Source organism: Neopsephotus bourkii, unplaced genomic scaffold (assembly GCF_033783945.1).
Source record: "Neopsephotus bourkii isolate Nb327-2 ecotype Australia unplaced genomic scaffold, CSIRO-AGI_Nbou_v1 NB_1328, whole genome shotgun sequence".
Lineage (NCBI taxonomy): Eukaryota > Metazoa > Chordata > Aves > Psittaciformes > Psittacidae > Neopsephotus > Neopsephotus bourkii.
Genome location: NW_026901808.1, coordinates 1,279,709 through 1,303,751, shown reverse-complemented (window position 1 = coordinate 1,303,751; position 24,043 = coordinate 1,279,709). Strand labels below are relative to the sequence as shown.

Here is a 24,043-nt window from a genome sequence, read left to right as displayed (position 1 = left end):
TGTCATTCCAGGTGTGACGCCAAGAGCACGCGGGGTCCGGAGCACTTCTCCTTCCGCTGGGGCAGCGGGGTGAGCCCAGGGACGGTTCGCAGAGCAGGTGCGGTTTATCAGGCATTTGTGTCTCTGCATGGAGCCGATTCCCAAAGCTTGGGTCATGGGAGGCAGCAGCAGGGCTTTGGAAACTGGGGGGAGGCTTTCGTGTGGGCCAAGCGCTGCGTGCGGCGGCTGGTCCGACCCGGTCCGTCAGGCTCGTCAGAACACCGATCACCTTCGCAGGCCGCCGCCGCTGGGCACACGGTGGAGGGGGACGAGCCCCTCCACCCGCCGGCGGGGTCCGTGTGCGTGCGGGGTGCCCCGCTCCTCGCGCCGGGGGGCAATTCCCCTGACAACGACCCTCATCCCGCACTGCCCCGGGCGGCGGCTTTGAAGTGCAGCCCCCGCCCCGAAGGGACGGGAGGGGACGGGGGAAGGGCCCGGCGGCCCCCGCGGGACAGGGAGGGTCTCTCCGGCGAGCGCCGGCCCGGGGCAGGGCTTGCGAGGGGCCGCCGGGGCTGGAAGGGGAGGGCGGACGGAGGCGTCGCCCGGGCCAGCCCGGAGCCGGGTCTCTGTGTTTCCCCGTAAATAAAGCGCCAGGCCGCGCCCGGCCGTATAAATGCGGCCGGCTTGCCCTACCCCGCAAGCGGCGGGGCCGGCTTGCCCTACCCCAAGCCGGAGAGCGGGCGCGGGCTCAGGTAGAGCAGCCGGTGGCCGCGGCGGCGCCGTCGGAGCCGCCGGTTCAGGACGCGGACAGCGCTGCTCCGCGGGATCGAACCGCGGCCCGGGCTGAGGGGCAGCGGGCGGCCGGGGGAACCGGCGGCGCGGGCGGGCCGCCAGGGGGTGCCTGCGCGGGCGCCGCTCGCTGCCCTCCGCCTCAGGCGGGGCCATGGCAGCGGGCGAGCGGGCGGCGGAGCCGCTGGCGGAGCTCAGCCACTACGTGGTGGCGCGGCCCATCTACAGCGAGGCGGGCTTCCAGGACGAGAACGAGCGGCGCCCGCCGCTGCCCCCGACTCTCCGCGAGCGGGCGCAGGCCGCCTGCAGGTGGGTCCCTCAGGCGCGGGGCGGGAGCGGGAGGTGCCGGGACGCGCGGTGAAGGGGCCAGTCCGCCGGTAGACCCATCTCCGCTTCCCCTCAAGTCAAGGCGGACGCAGCTTCCTCCAGCAGACAGCGCTTCTGACACCGATCCCTGCCCCATCCCTGCCTGGGAGACACCACCGTGCCTGTCATTGCAGCTTTAAACGCTCGCTGTAGCCTGGGGCTGTCGGGGGCTTCCCAGTGCAGCCCTGTGGGGCACGTTCATCACTTGTTTCCTCGCAGATGTTCGAGAAAAAGGGCCTTTCAGATTGCCAAGTCCTTCCTGCCCATTCTGGAGTGGCTGCCCAACTACCGGGTGAAGGAGTGGCTGATCAGCGACATCATCTCTGGGGTCAGCACCGGCCTCGTCGCCACCTTGCAAGGTAAAGCGCGGCACGTCGGCCCCCTGTGAGGGAGCTGGCTAAACACAGGGGTGTTAATGCAGGTGGAATTACAAATCTGAGACTTGTTATTTAATACTAGACATTAGGTACTATTTTGCGATAAATAATTGATGGTTTTAATTTATTCCTGTTTTCTCTTTGCTTAGCTGGAAGATTTAAATTTCCTTTGATGTGGTCTCAAGATGTGTTTAACTTTTTCTTCCAAGGCTTTTACTCAAAGACTATTCATTTTGATATTTAAAATTTTAATTATTTTGTGATAAATCAGATGGGTCATGTGGCATTATTTCTCTTTCTTAGTTATCTCAGCCCATAGCTCTCCTGCAGCTGCCCACAGAAATCTACTTTTTGGCCCAACCTTGATATCCACTCTCCTTTAAAATCTGGCCTATAAGGTTGCTCAGGTATCTGCAAAAAACAGCCCTCAAGGAGGTGGTATTCACACTAAAAAAAATGTATAATCTTGATGGAGAGTTACAGCACATGTAATAATAAGTTTTCCTTGTTTCCTTATTCTATTTATTAGGAAAGAATTCGGTGGATGAACAAACAGAAAAGCAGCAGAAATAAAATAAGTTAGTTAAGGAAGACCTAAAGGGCAGAACCATTTTTTCTGGGGCAGCTGCTAAGTTCCACTGTTAAAGACAAGGCTAGCAATAACCCTGATGTGATCCAGCACATTCATTTCTTTCATCCCAGTAGTATTCTTACACAGTTTTCATCATTTTTCAGGACTGGGGGAGGTTAAGCTGGCTTGTCAACCCCACATTTTCCCTCGATGGAAATCAAGTGTTTGCACAAGGGCACAAAGCTTCATATGGGGAACAAAGAAAGGTTACTCATTCTCAATTAGGCACAAGTATTCCCTACTGTCTGTTCCCTTGGAGCATCCTAGGAAGGCACAGACTGGCAAAGTAGAAAAGCTTTACAGTTCTGTTCCAGGCAGAGGGTGACCTGAGGAATAAGAAAGTGATTTGTTCACACCTGTAGACAGTCTGTGTCAGACATGGAATATCTCTGCTGAAGGTAGTGCCCCAGTTACAGAAGTCCCTTGCATTTTTAAAATGGACTTGACTACATGTGCTTTTCATATGACTTGTAACAGCTGTTATGCTCTTACTGTAGCCCCCTCATTTGTTTTTTTTTTACACTGGGCCTGATTGTCTCACAATTAGACTCCACTTACAAAACTGCTGAAATAAATACACTGTTTGGTCTCCCACCTATGTATTAATAATAACTAAAAAACCAGATTAGTACAAACCTGAATCTAGTTGTATTACGTACAAAAATCTGAAATTCGACATGGTGCAATATGGGGAAAATTGGTCAAAGTGTTCGCCAAAAAAAAGAGGCTTCTGGCATTTTGAGGTCCCTGAAGTCCCTAACTCCCAGCAACTGTGTGTTGCTTGTAGTCATCCCAACAGTCACAGTAGTATGACCAGGACTTAAATTGTTTTGCACTCTGATGGCTTTTGCAGTATCTTTGAGACAGAACACTACTCTGCAGTGGGAGCTAACCAGGATATGATACTGAAAGCAACTTGTTTTTTCATTGTTTGTTGGATTTGACAGCTTGCACAGGTATACAAAGGAAGACGATAAGGATAAAAACTGTCAAATTTGTGTGATTTACTTTTGGTATTTAACTTTATAAGCTGATACTGAGAAAAAAAGAGCAGCCTGATTTTCAGAAGGGCTGAACATGCTGAAGCATACTTGTAGTGCAGTAATTCAGAGTCTGTGCTTGAAACTTCTGTCTATAACTAGGACACTTCACATATCCCTTTTTTCTCTCTAGGGGCTGATCTTTCACTCTTGCTACACTGTTCACCCACTTAAACTTCATACCTGAGCATATGTTCTCAGCTACTATACAGGAACATCTTTCAGTAATTACTCATTCAACTACCAGTGTGGAATATGTAATCACTTACCATCACATATTGATAATCACATATGTGCCTGATTTACAGACAAAACACATTCTAAATTGTATCTGGACAAAAGGAGTAAACCTTTCTGAAAGTCTATTCTAGACAAGGTAGTAGTTTGTTGAGAGATTTTAAGTCTGACATTCTGATGGTATGTCATTTTAGGTTTGGCATATGCTTTGCTGGTTGCAGTTCCTGTTGGATATGGTCTCTATTCTGCCTTTTTTCCCATCCTGACGTACTTTTTCCTGGGAACATCAAGGCACATCTCAGTTGGTAACTGCATGTGTTCAAGTTACAGTGAATTATCTATTACAAAATGTTAATCCTTACTGTGAACATTCATATTTCATACAAGAAAACTACTTTCTGAACTGAATTGGCTCTGCTGAATATTAATATTGGTGTGTTTGGGGGACCTAAGGCTTATTTCTTCTCTGTCCAGGCAATCGTGCATAACAGCTAACTTCAGTTGTGCCCCTGCATGCCTTTTGCTTGCATTTATGCTGAAGTTTAAATCTTGTCTTTAGCTATACTCTTTGCAAGAAATTACAAGATCAAGGCCTCAGTAGGCAGTGTAAACAGACATTTTGTCTATCAGCTAAAGCTCAAGATGGCTAAAACAGCTCTTTTAGTCTTCTCTACAAGCCTTCCTTGCTGCATCCTTTTTTGATCACTGTGGACAATGTCATCTTCTTGCCTGTCGTGGAGACCCAGAACCTGTGTGTCCACTCCAGCCTCGCTCTAGATCCTCACATCAAGGCTATGGGTAAACCTTGTTGATTCTTCCTGAATACTTTCTGTAAAAGATGGGGTTTGTTTCCTGTCAGTTCTCACATTTAAAATTCATGCTACAGCTTGATCACTGAAGTTTCTTTTTCTTCATTTTAATAAAATAGAGTCTTTCCTTGTTCATATCCACTAAGAATAGATTGGTTTCCTCTCCCAAAGCTTTGGCATGATATTGTGGTTTTTATCAACTTTCTTCTCTGCTGCATCAATATTTCTGTATGCTTTCTCCACTTTCTTAGCCTCTTCCTACTCTGCCTACCAGCTCACATTTTCTATCCAGGTCTGAGTTGTCATGTCCACTTATGTTGACATTAGTACTTTCTAGATTATAAAACGCTCATCTATGCTTTTTTCAATACTCTTATTCATGAAGTGTCCCCTAAGGTATCTGCAAAATTAATTTCTCCTTCTTTAAGACATTTCATGGCATTTTCTGGATAATTTTAGTAAATAACTAAACCAAATATGATTACTTTTAGATTGTGTGTTGCTGACACAGTGATCACTTACTCTCTCTGTATCTTGCCCTAAGTATAGTTTCAGTCATCTTTAGCCATTGTAATACCACACTACTGCCAAAAGATGTGTTCCTACCCCTTGCTGCATGTTCCTGCCACCACCATGGTGTTTGGATTCCTGACCATGTAAGCTGTGTGGCAACCAGGACCAGCTGAAAACTAACCATGATAAAAAAAATCCCAAAGACAAAAAAAGAAGAAAAATCAAGTAACTGTTGCTTTTAGCTGGATCATCATCTGTTTTCTCTGGTTGTGGTGCTCATAAAAGGGAGATGGTTGGAACATGTTGCCCCTTTTGGCCTTGGTACATACCTAAGTTGGCTTAAGCAAAGCATGAAACTGCACCTGTATGAATAATTAAAGTTATTTAAGGAAGGAATTGTATCCTTCTGTCATGTTTGCAGTGCCTGTGGCTCCTGGCTCCCTAATACTACTAATGTACCCCATTTAAAATATTATATGGATTTTCTGATTTAGAGTTTACTTGTCTAGTATGATAAATGCTTCTTTTTATTGTGTGTTAAACTTCAGTGTGTTCTGTTTGTCATTACAGGTCCTTTCCCTGTAGTCAGTTTGATGGTGGGATCTGTTGTATTGAGCATGGCCCCTGATGATAATTTTCTCATAGAAAGTAGTAATGCTACAGGGACTAATGTTACTGGGACACTGATAGACACTGAATCCCGAGATGCACAGAGAGTGCTGATTGCTAGTACACTCACATTTCTGGTTGGAATTTTACAGGTAAAATAGTTGGCTTGAAGACACAAGGTTGATACTGCTTTAATTTTAATGGGAAAACACAGCATGGAAATATGTACTAGGGCAGTAAGACATTTTCCTGTAGTAAAACACACAAATGAAGAAAAGTAATCTCAACCTCTGAAGAGCTTTTGGAGGACTATTCTTCTTATCCTGGGCAGAGTCTGTGGCAGCAGACTGCAGACCAAGAGACCTGCATGAAACTGAGTGCTAATGGTGCCTGTTCTGGAGCAGCCGCTCACACGTTTCTTCTGGTCTCCTTTGTTTCCTCAGATGGCAAAATATTAAGCTACACTAGGTAGTAATGGGGGAATATGGTCCTATGGCTCTGTATCAACAAAACCAAAACAACAAAGGATAAGATGTCACCAAATAAAAGTGTCCCTTTTTGTTGTTTAGCAAGCTGTTATTCTTCATGATTTTTCCAGGTAATATTTGGAGTCCTTCAGATTGGTTTCATTGTGAGGTACCTTGCAGACCCACTCGTTGGCGGATTCACAACTGCAGCTGCTTTTCAAGTGTTTGTGTCACAATTGAAAATAGTCCTAAATGTTTCAACAAAAAACTATAACGGTGTCCTTTCCATAATATATGTAAGTACGTCTTATTAATCTGTTTTGGTTTTATGCCAGTATTTTTATGTGATTATCTTCTGCATCCATTTCGTACAGGAATGGTCCATGTGTATGGCGGTAAGTATAGGGCATTCCCTTAGTTCTCACTGTCATGAAGATCTGCTGCTGTTCATTTATAGCAGTGCAGCTCTAAGTAGCTGCTTTTGGTATTTCCCAGACAGAAAGTCAATTGTCATCTTGAAGTTTTTTTCAGACAGAGCAGGTTTTCACATAAAGTTTAAATGTAATTGTCCAGCAAAACAGTTCTTCTTCTCTAGGTTGACACTTCCAGAGACTGCTTTCTGTCCTTTCTGTCTTATTGTGGAGGATATTCCATCATTTCTTAACACTGTCAGGTCATCTCCCAAAGCTGATTGGTCCCACGCTTTACTCTTAAACCAGCAGGTCATTCTGGTAGAGAGAATCCTTTGCCATTCCACACTGTAGCCATACTCGTGAATACCTAAACAAGGATGAGGATTCCCACCATGAAGCCAGGTACCTACTGGTTAGTTAAGGTGAGGCTAAATGCTGTCACAACTCCATTTGTTGATCTTAGAGAAAATGATCAAATGGAGAAACGTCTTGGCTGGATTACAGAACCACTGAATTCCTGGAGTTCTTGTATTACGGAATAGTTTCCTTCCCCAGAAAAATTACTGACAGTTTTGTCACTGACTTCAGCATGAAACTATCCAGGTTCACAGTATTTTTGATCTTCCACAGCACTTCATATCAGAATTACAGATTTCTGAAAGAGGTTGTTCTAGGTGAAAAAATGTATTTACAGATTTTACATGCCTGTTCAGGCAACCAGACCAGTAAAAAAATACATTGGACATCTAGAGTAGCAATAATAGAATGAATATAACTGCAAACAGCAAAGCAAAGTTTAGGGGAAAAAAATGGTTGATTATTTGGGTGGAGGGAAGTATTATGTTATTGGCCTTTTCAGAATTAATGAAAACTTTTTCCTTCAAAACAAGGAAAATCAGATGAGACAAAGTACTAACAGACTTTACAGCAGACCTGTCAGGGTGATGGACTTGTTAATCCAGCAGGTCTTTCTGTCTCTATTTTTTATATTTATTGAAGGGTGATACATTTAGTAAAAAGTATTTTTGAAAAGGAATTACATGGTTCTTCCAGCTCCTGCAAGCCTGAGTGGAATGCTGACTTTTTAGGTTAAAGCTCAAAGCTTCTGAGTTCTGACAGGTAAGCCATCAATGTGTTTACAGAAGTGTGTAGAGCAAAGAAATTGTGATTTCTGGTGTGCTCAACCAGTGACTTGCTGCACCAGCTTCAGCCAGTTTTGGACTTGCTTCAGAAGTGGTGTTTAACAAACTGCAACACTAAGCATCCAACGCTAGCAGAATCCACAATCCCAAGTGAGGAAATTACTGTTCCCCTGTGAACGGAGGCAGCACAAATGATGGTCAGTGAGAATAGGATTCATGGTAAGCAGTACAACGGGCAAGAAGTGGCTTCAGTCACACGATGAAAGGCATCTGATTCAGTGTTTCAGGGAGGCTTCTTCTTTAGCTTAGAAAACATAGCTGATTAAGCACTTACTTAGATGTTTTATTTCAACACCAAAGAATGGTAGTAGTGGTACTGCTGCTGCAATCCTCCCCTTGCTTTTAAACTGACAATTCAGTATTTGGGGAGCTAACCAGGATGCAAGAAATCTATTTCTAACCCATTTTCTACCAGATCATTCTGTTAAAGCTGTTTCACTATGCATGGAATGATTAAATTTTCTTGGAGATGGGGCAAGTGAGAATTACACTGATGCTTAGGAGAATGACAGAGGAGTATTTGTAGTTTTTCTGCAATGATCACTTCATGTTTTTTCTGTACACTTACTTGCAATAAACAATAGGACCAAGCAAGGTCATAGCAAGGATACAGAAGGGAGCTGCCTATAGCAGCCCAGTTGTGGGAGTCCTCCAGCATGGGACTGAACTCTGCTTAGAGGGTTAATATACGCTAAGGTGAGGATTAGTGACTGCTTTTCTCAAGTATAGGATTCTCCGCAGCCTGACAGGACCCATGTATTCATACTCATTCTCTGTATGTCATCAGTGGAAATAGGAAACATGTAATCCACAGACCGTATGTTCTAGGTACGCAGTGAACTAGAGTTTTGCTCATGCGTCTGCTAGCTGTCTTTTGAGTAATGAAGACCTCCCTTGCTCCCTTGGACAAACTGAAGAAGATATAGATCCTCCCTTCCTTGCCCCAAGAAAGGGTAGAGGTAATAAAACACAGGTGGGACTTAACTCTTCTTACTTAGCATTGGTTTCCTAAGAATCAGGAAGCTGAAGCCCCCTGTGTGGATATTTCTTGCACGTAAGCTTTTTCAGTTAAATTCACCATTAAATCCATTCACTGATTCTGTAGCACTTTGACAGTATGTCAAGACAGGATACCTCAGCCTATCCTTCAGGAGAGGGTTACTCTCCTGAATGAACAAGTAACTCGGCCTCCTCCAAACCCCCATGTATCTTGGATCTTTTAATGAGTATTTTCACATCCTTAAAGGGGACATGGGCAAGTTTTATATTGTCATTTTTATTTTTCAGACTCTCATTGAAACATTTGAAAAAATTGGGACCACCAACATTGCAGATCTTGTTGCTGGACTCCTTACCATTGTTATCTGCATGGTAGTTAAAGAAATAAACGATCGGTTCAAACACAAGATACCTATACCTATACCAATAGAAGTTATTGTGGTAAGCAAAAGAGCGTAACGAAGTCTGATAACAGCTAAAATAGATGGGGCTAGCTACAGGAAGACAAGAACCTTTTTAAGTTTCGAAACTGTTGTTTTATTTTATTACAGACAATAGTAGCCACTGGCATTTCATATGCTGCTGACTTCGAGAAAAAATACAATGCAGGCATTGTTAAGAGCATTCCAAGAGGGTGAGTGCCTTTGTTTTCTCGGAAATAGGTAATATTTTAATTGACTAAAAATGATAGTGGTAAGAGAAAAGATGTAAAAGAGAAATTGAGAGCTGTAACCTGAGTTTAGAACTCAGACCTGGAGATGTCCTGAGTTTTACTTCTGGCTCTGTCGAGTATGCCACCCAAATACATTGCCTAGCTTTCCTTCATCTGTAAAATGGGACTAGGAATGTCTACCAGATTCATGAAGTTCATCTGAGAATTAATTGCTTCATAAAGTGAATGTATGACTATGGGAAAATGTGAAAAAAAAAAAAAAAACCCACTCAAAAAACCCCCAGAAAAAAACAGGATTTTTACCAATGGAATTCTGCATAGATTTAGTTTCTGTAGACCCAAGTTATCCCTCCCACTGTGGTTCATATTCAGGCTGCTAACATTATCCCAATCAATCTTGCTACTTCCGTAGTCATAAGAGCAAGGATGTTGAGGATTGCACTGGTAGAGACTTTTCACTTGAAAGATTCAGAGCACTTCACAGTAGTAACCTTCACATTCCATTTGGTATTCAGGGCTTGATTAATTAAAATTTGAGGAAACACAGTAGGAGATAAAATGTTTTTGAAATCTTCTGAAGAAGTATGTTAACAATAGTATGAAGTGTCATTAACATATTTATGTAATTCATCATACTATTCAATACATCCTTTATTCAGTGCTTTAAAAAATGTACTTTTTCACTTTGCTATCATAAGGCCAAATCTCAGTCATGCTGAGAACAATGAGAGCTTTGTTGTTGATTAATAGCATCAGGATTTGGGAGAGCTAGATAAGCGTGTTCTGTATGTCAATGGGCTGTTTCCACCTTTTTATTAACTTGAAACATTACACTTCATATTATAAGCAACCTGTATGCCTCTGCCTCAAACTCCTTGACAATTCTAGTAAGAACAGAATTTGATCAAAGATGATAACACTAATATATTTTCTAAATGCTAGATTTTTGCCTCCTGAACCTCCAGATGTCAGCCTGTTTTCCCAGATGATAGCAGCCTCCTTTTCTATTGCTATTGTTGCTTATGCTATTGCCGTATCTGTGGGGAAAGTATATGCAACCAAGTATGACTATGCTATTGATGGAAACCAGGTATGTATAACCAAAAGAATTTATAGGCATAGTGAATGTAAGTTTTGTTTCATGTAGCCAAATGAAAGAAACATCATCCACACATATTTTCCAGGCTAAAGCTGAAGTCTGACAGGAGAAATTCTTTCAACTATTGGGGAAAAAAAAGGTGAAATGGCCATATATTAACTGACAAATTTACCACATAGAGATGAGCCAGATGTGCTCTATCTTAAGTATGGGCTTTTAATGAAATTAATTCCTTTTGTATTGCTTTAGTGACTCACGTAGCTCTGAAAAGGTAACTAAAGCTAAGCACTGCACGGGATTTTCTGGTGATGTCAAGTTGACATGGCCAGCTTTAGCAACCTGCTTTTCATTTCCACTTGTAAGGCATATTTTGAGGTGTGCTTCTGGGGATTAGGGGCAATGTTAAAAAGTTCCTCTGGACAGCTTTATTTAGGCTTAGGCTCTGTGAAGGTTTTGCATCAGTTGAAATTTCAGTTAGGGCATGATCTTATCCCAACAGAATAAATTGTTGTGCTTCTCTTCATGACACCAGTTACATCAATATAAATGTACTTTACCTCTATAGCTAAGTCCTGCAGCTTCACAGAAGTAAATGCTTACTGGCATATCAACATCCTTCAATAACTGTCTGCACCAAATGGCTGGATTGTTTTAATCATTGGTTTCTAAAGGCTAGAACGTCACTAGCTATGCATTCACAAACTCTTAGAGGATTCCTGCAGTTGCTCAGTGTCTTCACCAGGGGTTATGTGACTTGCCCATGGGTATGGGAGCGAAAATGTCAGAAAGCTTCCTTGTCCTATGTTTATGATAATTTTTAATTTTATAATTTGAACGGATGAGAAAATGCACTTACTACAATAAATAGATAAGCTGAGTACTTTGTTTAATGTGTCCTTTATTTTAGTACTAATGGATTACATAAAGGTTGATTTTGGAAACACTTTTGCAGTATGTAACAAAATATACTTCTGAACACGATGGTCACTTTACGATACACAAAGCTCATATCTGGTAACACTTTGATTTAAAGTTGCCTAAAATCCATTGACTTTCAGTTTAATAAATCTGAAAGAGTAACACGTGTTGTTGGAACTGCTGTTTATGCTGTTCTTTTGAGGAATATGCTGTTCTGCCAGCACTGATGTGCATCTAAGATATTAATCAAATATTGTAGTAGTAGAATTACTGTCTATAAAAGCAAAGTGCCTTCCTTTCAATACTATACTATTAATTTTACACATAACAAAAGTTAAATGCAGACATGAATGATGGACAAATAGTTTACTTGAATAGGAGAAATCAAAATAACATCATAGCAGCAGGTAGTGAAATAATTTTGAAGGACAGGTCAATACTATTGTCTGCCACTGTCTTCATATATGCATAGACCATTAAGATCTAAGAATACTAAGAACAATACTTACAACATTTTCTTGCAGAGCACAGCTGTTTACATAGGAATAGGTCCTTCTGTTAAAGAATATAACTTCAAAATTCTGCTCTTGTATTTGGAGCTTAAGGAAAAGCTTACAGGAAATCTCATTTTGCAGAAAAGAAGGGAGAAAGCAAAAACCAAACCTTAAATTGTATGTTTAAAAATTTGCAGTGAGTGAAAAGTTCTTGTGACTCTGTTGGCTTGGTGAAAACAATGTTTCTGTCAATTATATGGGGTTGCAGGCAGCTCCCAGATGGTTCATTTCCCAGCAGAGGGATGGCCCAGATCCCAGGACATAAAGGCCCCGGGGTCCTTGTCACTTGTGCAGAACAACCAGCATCAGTAGATGCCAGCATCTGTGACCCTGGGGCAAATCTATGAGAACACTGCCTGGGACTCAGCGTGAGTTCATTGGGATGTTCAGAGTGAAAAACTTCTGGCTCAATAACCTAGATGTTTTCAGTGAAACTGTTTTATTGCAAAGTTCCTGATTAGTTCTACTAATAATACCGTGCTTTGCATTAATGAAAGGCTTGTCTAAACTCAGACTTTTGCACTGATTAAAATTATTTGTTTAGCTGATGATGCTTGGGAGTTAAATTTATACAAGTCCCATTCCTTGATGCAGTTATATCAGTGTAATTGCTAGAAATGTTAGGCTTGATGACATTGATGGAAACAAACTTTAAATGTCTTTATACCGAGATGAGTATATGCATGCCAGGGAGGGTCTATCAATCAGCTTCATTGTATTGGTTCCCAAACACAGGTGGTTACACTGGCACAAGAGGAATTTGTATAAACACTTAACAGCTATTACTAACCCATTCTCTTCTCAATATTATTGTGCTACCTACTTTATAAACTACTGTACAAAATACTGTCATTCTCCATTGTGGAACTGTCTTAAGGCATCTGTATTTATAGCATCATCCAATTATCTTCCAGGAATTTATTGCTTTTGGGATCAGCAACATTTTTTCAGGTGCCTTTTCTTGTTTTGTTGCAACTACTGCTCTTTCACGGACTGCAGTCCAGGAAAGTACAGGTGGAAAGACTCAGGTAATGCCCTCTTCTTACTGGTACTGTGAACAAGTAAATTTAATCTTATATAAGGCACAGCTTTCATATTGGGTTGAAAGTAGTCCTAAAATGATTGAGTTGCTGGCACGTGGAAAGCCACATGTATCTTAGCTAGCTGCTTGTGCTGTGGTAATGAATAATTTTTGTAGCCCTGCTGGAAGAGGGCAATCAAGTTTCACATGGCATGAATTACATTAGGGGTCAGAAATGCTTCAAGCTTAATTCCGCAGAATTTCATTCCCAGTTAAGGGACTGAATTTGTCACAGCAGGAATTCAGGATGAGGGAGGAAGTCCTCTCACAGCTGCCCGAGAGATATTTAAGGTCCTATGTGCTGGCCTGAGCAGCCCTACTATTTGCCGTTCATCATCTGCCCATGTGCTATCTTTCTCATGTTGAGTAAGCTATGCTGGTTTACAGTACTATAGCTTTGCATTCTTTAACAGAGGCAAGCAACATGTTATCCAGCAGGCCCTTTTCTGGCTGACACACAGACTCTCCTCCTTTCATTTGTCTCTGCAGTGCAACCCTTTCAAGAGCTACTACCTTGTGTGCCGTTGTTTATTCTACCTGCTTAATTGAATTCTGTGTTAGCTGAAGGGTATAATGATGGCCCATGTGTGCCTAAGCACAACGGCAATTTGGCAGGTCTCCTTGTTCCTAAAGAAATGTAATGTGAAACTACTTGTGCATTTTCCTGGGTAATCCTAGAAACAGAAGATAGAGTCTTAATAAGTTAATTTCCTATAAACACTCTGTTCCTCACAGGTTGCTGGTATAATCTCAGCTGGGATTGTTTTGATTGCCATTGTTGCCCTGGGGAAATTGCTAGAGCCCTTACAAAAGGTACCGTAACTGTCCTCTGCAGTACAGTCACTAGCACCAATCAGTCACCCAAATGCTCAACATTGATGGGCAGGATTAATAGCCCTGTTTAAACTACAGTGACTGATACCAGACAAGGCTCTGGTTTACAGTGTTGAGTGCTATCTTAATATGTATCTCTGCTTCTGAATAACACTTTTTCATTTTTTCCTCACAGTCTGTTTTGGCAGCTGTAGTCATAGCTAACTTGAAAGGAATGTTCATGCAGGTGTTTGACGTTCCTCGTCTGTGGAGACAGAATAAAGTGGATGCTGTAAGTAACCTATTTTTTCCTTTTTTCCTGAATGTTGTCTGGTGGTTTTTTTGCTTTTTAATACCATCCAAAATTCTCTTTACTACCACATACACAAAATTTTTGTAGAGTTCACATCAATTAAAAATTCCCCAGTTTAGAGTTTTACATAGTATTCTGCTTATCTTTTTTATTCCATATACCTCACAGTAAGGGTTCCAATCACGGTATTACTGTGCAGTGATGACTACTTCATAGCAATTACCAGTTTACAGCACTCTTGTGTTGACATGGCTTGGAAATCACAATAAAGATGCCTGTTGCCACCTTTACCATTCCGCTTTTATCTTTTGCACAGTTTAAATGGGTCAGAAAAGCTGACCTTTCCATAATTCATGCACATATATTATTACCACACTAGCATCCCATTTGCCTGGATAATCTCAGGTAGTCCTCAGAAAATATGATTTCTTGTTGTAGTAAGAGTAACCCAAGCTAGAACATGGATTCATTTAGCATGATAAGGGATATATAAACAAGCTTTCCTTACAAACCATTATACTTGCTCACATCCTGCTGTGTTTTCTGTGGAATAGACTCTGGGTGTGGCTGTTAGGGCAGGAAAAGATTGCATGGAAAGTAATTTCTACATGCAGCCCTTACTGTGCTTAATTTTACAGTCATTGGGCAGTACCTGTCTCAGGTATATCTGAACAGTTTTAGTCAATCATTTAGTAGTTCTCTCCATAGGTAAAAGATCCCACTGACTGCAGTGAGAAGTGCAGGCACTCGGCTTTCTGAAAGATTGGGTCCACTGGGTGTTCTGCCTGGGCAGTGATGTAGGAAGGAACTGAGGAGCCCACTTCAGCTGTTCTGCCTGAATATTCAGTGGAGACCTTAGAGAGTGCCATCAACCTGTTAATATGAAATACCCCTTTTTGCAACAGTTCTGATTCTCAGATACCACTGAGGAGCTCCCTTTCCTCTCTACGGGTCTGCATGGAGCATCTTACAGTATTTTACATCTTGGGAAAGTAAATTTTTTCCCATTTCTAATGAAAGATTAACAAAGGCTGCCACCATTAAAAAGAAGAAAATACAGTGGTTACCTGCATCTCCTTTAATTTCACTTAAGTAACTGGGTCCTTGAGAACTGCTGGGAACTCTTTTGTATGGAAGTTAGCTAGTTGCCAGTGTGCTATGATCATCTCCATAGTTACATTTTTCTGCTACTCATATTGTCTGGCCTAGTGATTCTTCAGTGTGGCCAGGAGTTATATAAGTAAGAGACTTCACATTTGTTATTTCCTCTCCAGGTGATCTGGGTTTTCACATGTGTAGCATCCATCATTCTGGGACTTGATTTGGGATTACTTGCTGGCCTTTTGTTTGGATTGCTGACAGTTGTGCTGAGAGTTCAGTTGTAAGTAACATAGGATCAGAAGTAATTGTTGTTGTTATACCATGAAAAAGAAAGACAATATGCTGAAAAGCAAGATGATGCATGGCACAAAATCTGCTTGGGCTTACAGGAATTGTGAAATGGATAAAATTTGTTCTTTAGAATAAAACACTGTGCGCTGTCACTTAATTACACTGATAAAAGAGAAGCTACATTAATCATTATTTATTCTATATCATGGTGGGTACTTTGGTGTTACTTAGCCATACGTTATTTATGCACCCACATAATTGAGTTCTAGAAAGGATAGGAATATTCCAGATCAAATACAAAAAGATGTATGAAGGGCTTCTGTAATTAACTGATCATGATAGTAACTCTTAGTATATAATACTAGAACACTGTGTTGCATATACCAATAACCTTTTCACTTACTGCTTATACAATACTGAGTATATGCCTGTGAAAGGAGGAGAAAGCATGAGAATATGAGAAAAAATTGTTCTTGTGGCTGATGTGTTGCTGCTCAAAGAACACATGGTATTGGAATGGTGAGAAAAGATGGCTTTGCAGAATTTTGTTTGGCCATCATGTTACTTTTAATTGATCTTTTCTCTGAAAATGCAATATAACTCCTTTCCTTCAGTCCGGAGAGTATGGTTACTAGCAATATCAAAGGACAGTTGCACTGTCAGCAAATGCATACTACAAGAGTCTAAGACGGTTTGTATGCAGCAATCCATTCAATCCTGTGAATGCCTAAGCATGATGTTTACCTTCACTGTCTTTTCTTGTTCCTGTTAGTCCTTCATGGGGTGGCTTTGGAAACATTCCTGGCACAGATATCTATAAGAAGGTCAAGGACTACAAAAATGTAAGTCATTGCTGAGTTGTTTCCCTTCAGTCTACAAGCTACTGTAAGACAAAGTTGTGCATATTGTGGACAACTTGAATTTGGAAGTGGAGTGCTCAAAGAGAACAAGTGTCAGGACTGAATTCTGGATCCAGATGGTTGGTCCATACTGCATGCTGGGGCTGTAAGCTTCTGAAAACCACATCACCTCAATTATCAGCAAAGATATGCCATTATTTTGTGAATTAGATATGTAGCTGAATTTTTGAAACTGTTGAACTACTTCTTATTAGCCAAAATATGGTTGTTGCTGCTTAACCTTATATTCTTCGGCATCAGGTTACAGAACCAGAAGGTGTGAAGATTCTCAGGTTCTCAAGTCCAATTTTTTATGCTAACATTGATGGACTGAAAAGCAGCCTCAAATCCACAGTAAGTGATAATGTGATGGATTTGGATGCTTCTGAAATGTCTTTGGGATTTCCTCAGAGTTTTATCTAGGTAAAGTTAAATAATTCTGATGCTTTTTCTGTAGGTGGGATTTGATGCAGTCAAGGTATATAATAAGAGACTCAAAGCACTGAGGAAGATACAAAAGCTAATCAAGAAGGGGAAATTAAAGGCTACTAAGGTAAGCTGGTTTTAGTTTCTATTATTTCTCAAATGACTACTGTTAGAGCTTGTTACTTGAGCCTTAATTATGAGTTCCTCTGTACTCATCTCTAATATAAAGATGGAAAAGTGTGACTTACTACTATGGTAGGAAGTCTAGGATTGCAGAAGACTTAGCAGAGCAGGACACCTATTGCCAAAGACCCCACGGATCCAGGCAGCTCTGACCGTCACAGTGTTAACAGGAGTGGAAGCAAGAGATTCCCTGATCTTACCTCTACACCTCACCACCTCAGATTGTTTTGTGCAGTAAAAATGCTGTCTTTTTCATGGGTACATGCTCCTGTTATCCAGGTTTTGATGCACAGGTAAGCTGTATCAGTTGGCCGGTAGACATAGCCTTCCATATCCTCCTTAAAAGCAGCAGCCACTGCGGTATCACAGGTTTCACTCTCCAGCAGCAGTTCCTATCTGAATTCCCCACCTGGGACTTGAAACTGCTTGATTTTACAGAGAGTCCTCTGTGCACTGTTACGCTTCCCTGTTCTTTGATGGGGTCATCAATACCGGGTCTGCTGAGCGCCTGGGACCTTCAAGACTGGAAAGGGAGTCCTTTCAGCATTGGTGGCTAGCAATCTTGAGGCTGGTAGGAAGGAAAAGAAGAAATCTGGTTTTTTTTACTTGGTTCACAGGACCTTCATCGTCTGAGAATGAGGTGAAGGATGAATATGTGATCTGCTTAGTCACAGGGAATGGCTGCTTGCCTTATAAAGTGGTGATAGTTATGCTAACCACATTACCAGGGGTCGGAAGCAGGGGTACTGGTTGTAAATATCCATCTTGTTCATTCCTGAAACGGAAGGTATCCCAGGGAAGTATTTCCTGTAACTCCAAAACTTTTTCTATGGTTAAATACTGTATTCCATATATTGTCTGTGCATTAGAATGGCATCATCAGTGAGCCTGGTGTTAATAATGAAGCTTTTGAGGCTGATGAGGAGCCTGAAGACAACCAAGATCTTCAAGTTCCCACCAAAGAAGTAGAGATCCAGGTGGACTGGAATTCAGAACTCCCAGTCAAAGTAAACATCCCCAAGGTGCCCATCCACAGTCTCATTCTTGATTTTGGAGCAGTAACCTTCTTGGATATTGTGGCTGTGAGATCAATAAAAACGGTAAGGGCAATTCTTTTTCTGGGGTTCCATGAAAATGAAACTAGTCATTAGTATGTAAATCAAGAGCTGAAGTTAATTTCTGGGGTTTTAGAAATCTGTTGTTGAAAAATACCTTCAAACTCCCACAGCAAGATGCAGAATATTGGTGTGTGCCTATTTTACATGGGAAAAAAATTAAAATGCATTAAAAGAACAATATGAAAGTTGCATAGTCAAGTAATCTAAAATTAAAACTCCAAATGTGGTCCCCTTGTATGCACATGTTATGAAATATTTTAGTGATGTATTTTCTTTCCACATGCCTCCTGCTTTAAGCTGGGCACAGGATGATGCTCACTCAACACAGAGGTAGTAAAAATTTCATCCTACCATCACTTTTTGGGCTTTAACCACAAGATTTATTTATTCATTCAATAGTATTTAAATTATGATGGAAGGAAGAACGATTCATTTCTTTATAGGGTTTTCTGTGGCTAATATTAGGGCACTTCATCAACATTCACTAATTCATCTTCAAATATCACACTATGTAAGGAGATAATGTTCCTAGTTTAGGGAAGGGTAAATGAGGTGAAGAGATTAAGGCCAAGTATTTCCAGTATTTTTTGGTGTCCTGTTGCAAGTATGTAGGACCAGATTGTTCAGTCTTTAGTCTTTTGTGATAGTTTGTATGTTCAGATTGGATGTTTTCACTAACTTGTAACTGCTTAACCTCTCTATAGACCACACCTTAGATTGCCAAGACTCTAGTTTATCAATGAACAAAAGGGGGTGGAATAAGCAATCACCTCTGAAAACACTGTTCTAAGAGACTGGCCTGCCACCAAGGAGCCAGGGGTAGAATCCAGCATCCCACCTTTTAACTACCTGAAATACAAGAATGCTGTGTGCCTTGCTTCAGCCTTCTGCCTAGTTTCGAGTCAGTTCCAGCTTTTGAGACAAACGAGATATGGGGTCCACAGACATGACTCTTTCCATATGCATCTTTTTCATCCAAGAACAGGTCCATCTGGCACATCACACGAGGGAAAAATCTGTGTAGACAAATTTGCATGTGCCAATGAAAGATTGTATCGTATCACATATACAGGGGGGAAATAAAGCTTGCTCAGGCCCACATGGCTCTTACATGATTATTCGTGTTATGCAAATGGAATGAGAACCTTAATAGGCAGTAATGGTATGCATGTGTAAAATTGATAGTTCCACTTACGCAGTTAAAAATAGGAAACTTCAGCAACTTAACTACTGATCTTTAAGCAAAGTATAGCAGTTCCTTATTTGCCATGAACAGGCAGAACATACAATTTGGAATGAAGACACTCAGAAACAAATGGAGTGTGTGTTTGTGTGCCTGTACAGTACTTATACAGACACATATACGTGTATTTTCTCCTTACAGACTTTGCCCCTTTGGCAAACTTTTTCCCTTTTTTTTTTTCTAGATAATTCGGGAGTTTGAGAGAATTGATGTGAGGGTGTACTTTGCTTCATATCAAGGTAAACATCCAAGTATTTCTACTACCATTCATGCAGAGAATAAAATGAGGATGAGAAGGGATGAGACAGGATCTCTACATGTGTCTGTGGGAGCATTCGTTCTAATAAAAATGTGGATTATGACACTGATAAACATGATGGGCTGAGGTGGCACACAAAGAATGGTGGGGTTTAAAGGAAATATGAAAAATACAAGTCAAGACAAAACTATGATTGATTTATTTGGCTGTACTTCTGATTTCTGATAGCTGCAACCATGTATTTTGATATTTATTTCTTAAATTACTTCAAATTGTATAAATCTGTTATGGCTTTCTTTAATTCAGACAACCTTATATCTCAACTGGAACAGAGTGCCTTCTTTGATGACACTGTCAGGAAAGACATATTCTTCTTGACTGTCCATGATGCTGTGCTCTATATAAGGAATCAAATGACATACAGTGAAAACCAGGATTCTATATTTGAAAAGGTATGCAGTAGTACATTTCCCTTCTGTCATTCATTTTTGCAATTTCCATTATAGCAAGGCATGACTGAAAATTAGCCATAAAGCTGTAATAAAAAACAAGTGGCAGTTCAGTAAATTGGACAGCTTCTGTAGTATGTGAATATTTTGCTAGATCAAGAGAAAGGTCTGTCAACCCCAGGACCCTGTTAGTGGAAAGAACATGAGAACCAGGACATATGGAGAACACTTCAGCCTAAGATACATTTTATAGTTTCTGAAAACTAGCAGCTTAAGAACTGCCTTAGCTGGAGTTTTGAGCCATTTGCCACAGATGGAGTTTTATCAATGTGTCTGTCATACCCCTTCTGGAATCCCTTTACACATTTTAGCTTGACATTATCCTGTAGAGATGGGTTCTGTAATTTTAAATGTGTTATATGACAAATATTTCCTGTTTAATAAGCCTGTTGTATTTCTGTATTGTTAGCTGCAATGAATAATCATTCCCTGCTCTCTTTCCCACACTAGTAATAATTTCATATACCTCTGATCAAAGCTGAAGAGTCCCATTCTGCTTGGTGTGAGTGTGTATGGAAGCTGTTCCCCACTAGTGTTCATGCCTACTGCCCTTCTCTGTGCATTTCCTAGTTGCATTCTGTGTTTTAAGATACTTAACAGTAATAAATCAGTTTCAATGATACAGACAACACATAACTCATCATGTTTTCTTAATTTCTTTCTGTCAAGATTTCACTCATGCAGGAGTCTAAACAGCCCATAGAACTCACAGAAACAAGCCGGCCTGATGATGAACTTGATGTTCAGGAAGAGGTATGCACTTTAGAACTGAATGCGTCTATTACTTATACTGCTGGCTTCATCCCTTTGTCTGTAGTACTGAGTCATGCTGTGAGACTATGACAGATGAACAGAGCCCTTAACAGTTTTTATCTTCATGAATAAATAACCTCTCTGGGTACCTGAATGTCAGCACTTAGTGGAAAAAGTCTTGAGATATAGTAGGTTATATGTGCACAAGCATCTCCACTGTCATTTTAGGACTACTTCCGCCTTACCCAGGCTTACACATAGATAAGCATGAGTTAGGTGCCTAAAAGAAGACTTGGTAAGGCTTGAGGCTTCTGAGTCCAAAATTAGGTCAACTTCTCCCCTTCATTCCTTTTTTTTTAACACAACAGACACTTTCTTGTGCAATCTGAACATTTTACAGGAAGCTGCAGCAGAGCAGTGTACTGAACATAACTACCATGCAACAACACGCAACAATACCATTAAAGCAATACCAGGGTATTTTGTATTTACACGTTGCTGCCAGAAAAGAAAGTAGCACTTACTACTAAAATAACAGCCAATAAAACAGCACAATCCATTTACTCAGAAAAGGGAGATTGAGCTAAATGCCCTTTTATAACCTGAGGTGATGCCTCAATACCTCAGAACATTCCATGATTACTATCTATCCCTCCTATACTGCTACTGTGATACTAGTCAGAACACCATCCTTAATTTCTGATCTAAAATGGGGTAGCACCCTGTGCTTGGCCTCTCTCATCCAGCAGCAGAAATGTTGTGATCCTTCTCTTGGTGGTGCTCCAGCAAAATGCTGCAGCAAGGTTGCTGTATGTGTGGGATGTAGAGGTTCCTGGAGGGAAGATGGTAAGAGGAGGTTGTGACTGAGTAGAGGTTCTCAGCATCACCCTGCACTGTAGTTTCTACTATAGCATGAAGTCCCATAGGAAATGTAATCTTGGAAAGCAGATTGCTAAGAGGAGAAACAGGCCCCAAGCGAAAGCCTTTCAAACTTCATCAGGGCTTGCTCACTTGATTGGGGTATTTGGTATCCCTGATTCACCCCTTCCTCTTTTGATTTGTACAAATACTGCAAGAGACTCAAATATTACTCTTTATCACTAACATGGGGAGAAGCACTTTCCACTCCTCTGTAAGTCACAGTGCAGAAAAGAATGAAGGGCTAAAAAAGGTAGAAAGACACCATGATTGTGAAGCATTTGAGAATGGAAGGCCAAAGAGACTTTAATTCTGATTTCTATTAATGGGATTCATTACATGCTCATATTATTGTTATTAAATAAGAAACCAAGCAAAAAACTTCCAATCCAAGGCCAAACAGTGTTCTGAGAGGTTTCTGTCCTCCACCTTCACAGCCACATTTTGAAGGTGACAGCTAGTAACCTTCAGACCTGCAGCTCCCTGGCTGAACCGTCTGAAGCAGACACAAGTCAGAGAGCACCTGCCCCAGAATAGATAACTTTCTCTGTACTTTCTCTGAGGCCACATTGAACTTGGTAGTTTTTAGTTGGCACATACACAAGCATTTCATTTTCCAAGTGGTGTGTACTCAGCACTAACCATGGCCTGTTTCTTTCCACCTTTTCAAAACCATTTCACTAGGCTATGCGCAGACTTGCTTCATGAAGATGGGCTGCTGGTATTGTCCTACCTGTGAACTCACAGCAGTATTTATCCGCCGGTACTATATAAGCATTTTCTGCAATGAAACCAATCTTTGCACTTCAAGAAAAATCTGATTGTTTGTGTGAATGATACAGATCTCTAGAAAACTCTGAATTTTAGCTCACATTATCCTGGAAATATTCTGGACCTTGATTCAGGAAGCACTTTCCCATATGATGTATTGATGAAAAAAATCAGACGACTATTACAAAAGATGTACTCAGTTTTGGGACTAGTCAGACAGAAGGTGCATTACAGAGTTTATCAGTGTGTACAGGATGAAAAACTGCTTTGTGGTCTGCCCAGGAGAATTGAAGAGACCAAAATCTTTGGATGGCAAGCCTTTTGTTCTGTATTTGTACCACACCTAATGAGAAGGCAGGAATTCTAGCTGGCCAAGGCTTTGGATTCTCGAACATTAGTGTGAGCATACCTACTGACAAGTCTTGATGATTTTTCCAAGCAATTCCTTAAGTTGCTGCAGGCTGTTTGATACGTGAAATGGGTGATAGATGAAACAGTCACAAAAACAGAAAACAACACTGAACTACCATAAAACTTTAAACAGGATTAAGTAACCTTTGAATACAGGTTCATTAGTTCTGTATTAGTCCCATTATAGAAAATTTTGCACTACTATTAATGATCATCCCTAAAACAAAGTATACACAGAAGATTATCTTGGTTATGTATCTTTCACTAAGAGGCAGATCATGACATAAATTAAGGAAACCCTTAGTCCCCAAGTGCTTAATGGAATCTGTAGAACAGGCTGCTACTGAGTGCAAGTGAGAAAGTCAAAACATGACCGAGTACAGAAGTTTGTGGGTCTATTTTTAAATGGAATAGAGGATTTTATTTAGTTTAATAGTTATATTTTTATATAGCATATTTTTTCTTTTAATCGTCTACATTAAACTGCTGCTGTTCTTTTACATTTCAGTCCATAATGCACAAGTGCAATAATTTACAAAAGGATTTGACCTGCAAAACTTTAATCCTTACTTTAGGGCTACATAAAAAAATACATGTAGGAAATCAATGTTCTTACTTTTAATAAAGAATAAATGTTTTTTGATGGAAAACAGACTGCTACCTTTAATTTTTTTAGCACTATATTAATTTTCTAAATGCAGAAACCCTTGCATGGTTACGGAACAGATAGTAACAAAAGTATAAGAAACATCCAGGTATAAAATCCCTTTTAAGTTTCATAATGTGGGCTGACTGGTTTCAGTATGTTCACATATTTAAATCTCCTTATTTGATTACATCAGCAAAATTTTCATATATCCCACTGCACAGAGAAGATTTTTGCTGCAAGTAATGTTAAAAAAGACTCGTGTGAAAAGCTAAGCACTACATAAATGATTCTGTAAGGACCTAAGTGAACTCCATCAAAATCAGTGAAAAAAAGAAAATCCAATAAATTCTGTCAGTCAGTATCTTACAGAGTAGGTAACAGCACCAGATTGACATTTGTATTCCCTAAATGACAGAAAAACTTCAGCTTTCATGACAGTGAAGTTTCTCATTTCAAATGCAATACAGGATTGAACCGAGATGATACTGATGTTTCAGTCTAGGCCTGCAAGATGCAGGTCTGTATTCAGAGACACATGCCATCTACATGTCTGCAGGCACCTCCACAAGCTGAGAATGTGGCAAACCAGGCTGATGTGCACCTCCTCAGATGGAAGCATTGATTTATCTT

The 24,043-nt window shown here is 40.7% G+C and overlaps 1 protein-coding gene across 2 annotated transcripts; it reads left to right on the top strand.

Annotated features, from left to right (window-relative positions):
- The first annotated feature begins 808 nt into the window (after positions 1–808).
- SLC26A4 (solute carrier family 26 member 4) lies at positions 809–23,416 on the top strand. Of its 2 annotated transcripts, XM_061366258.1 has the most exons (20): positions 809–1,077; positions 1,354–1,493; positions 3,614–3,724; positions 5,312–5,502; positions 5,949–6,113; positions 8,720–8,872; positions 8,983–9,065; positions 10,047–10,194; positions 12,590–12,703; positions 13,492–13,569; positions 13,766–13,861; positions 15,157–15,263; positions 16,047–16,116; positions 16,435–16,527; positions 16,631–16,726; positions 17,652–17,882; positions 19,328–19,382; positions 19,709–19,854; positions 20,581–20,664; positions 22,267–23,416. In XM_061366258.1, exons 1-20 carry the CDS (start codon positions 923–925, stop codon positions 22,288–22,290), a joined length of 2,340 nt encoding a protein of 779 aa, XP_061222242.1. In that variant the 5' UTR covers positions 809–922; the 3' UTR covers positions 22,291–23,416. The 2 variants fall into 2 exon arrangements, with proteins under 2 accessions (XP_061222242.1, XP_061222243.1); XM_061366259.1 differs by lacking the exons at positions 809–1,077; positions 1,354–1,493; positions 3,614–3,724 and adding an exon at positions 3,744–4,217.
- Positions 23,417–24,043: the final 627 nt, after the last annotated feature.

What these genes read in the sequence shown, in the direction of transcription:
- SLC26A4 (XM_061366258.1), top strand. Translation starts at nt 923, where the DNA reads ATGGCAGCGGGCGAGCGGGCGGCGGAGCCGCTGGCGGAGCTCAGCCAC. An exon ending in TGCTAGAGCCCTTACAAAAG is followed by an intron (nt 13,570 to 13,765) that starts GTACCGTAACTG and finishes TTTTCCTCACAG; the next exon opens with TCTGTTTTGGCAGCTGTAGT. An exon ending in AAAGCAGCCTCAAATCCACA is followed by an intron (nt 16,528 to 16,630) that starts GTAAGTGATAAT and finishes CTTTTTCTGTAG; the next exon opens with GTGGGATTTGATGCAGTCAA.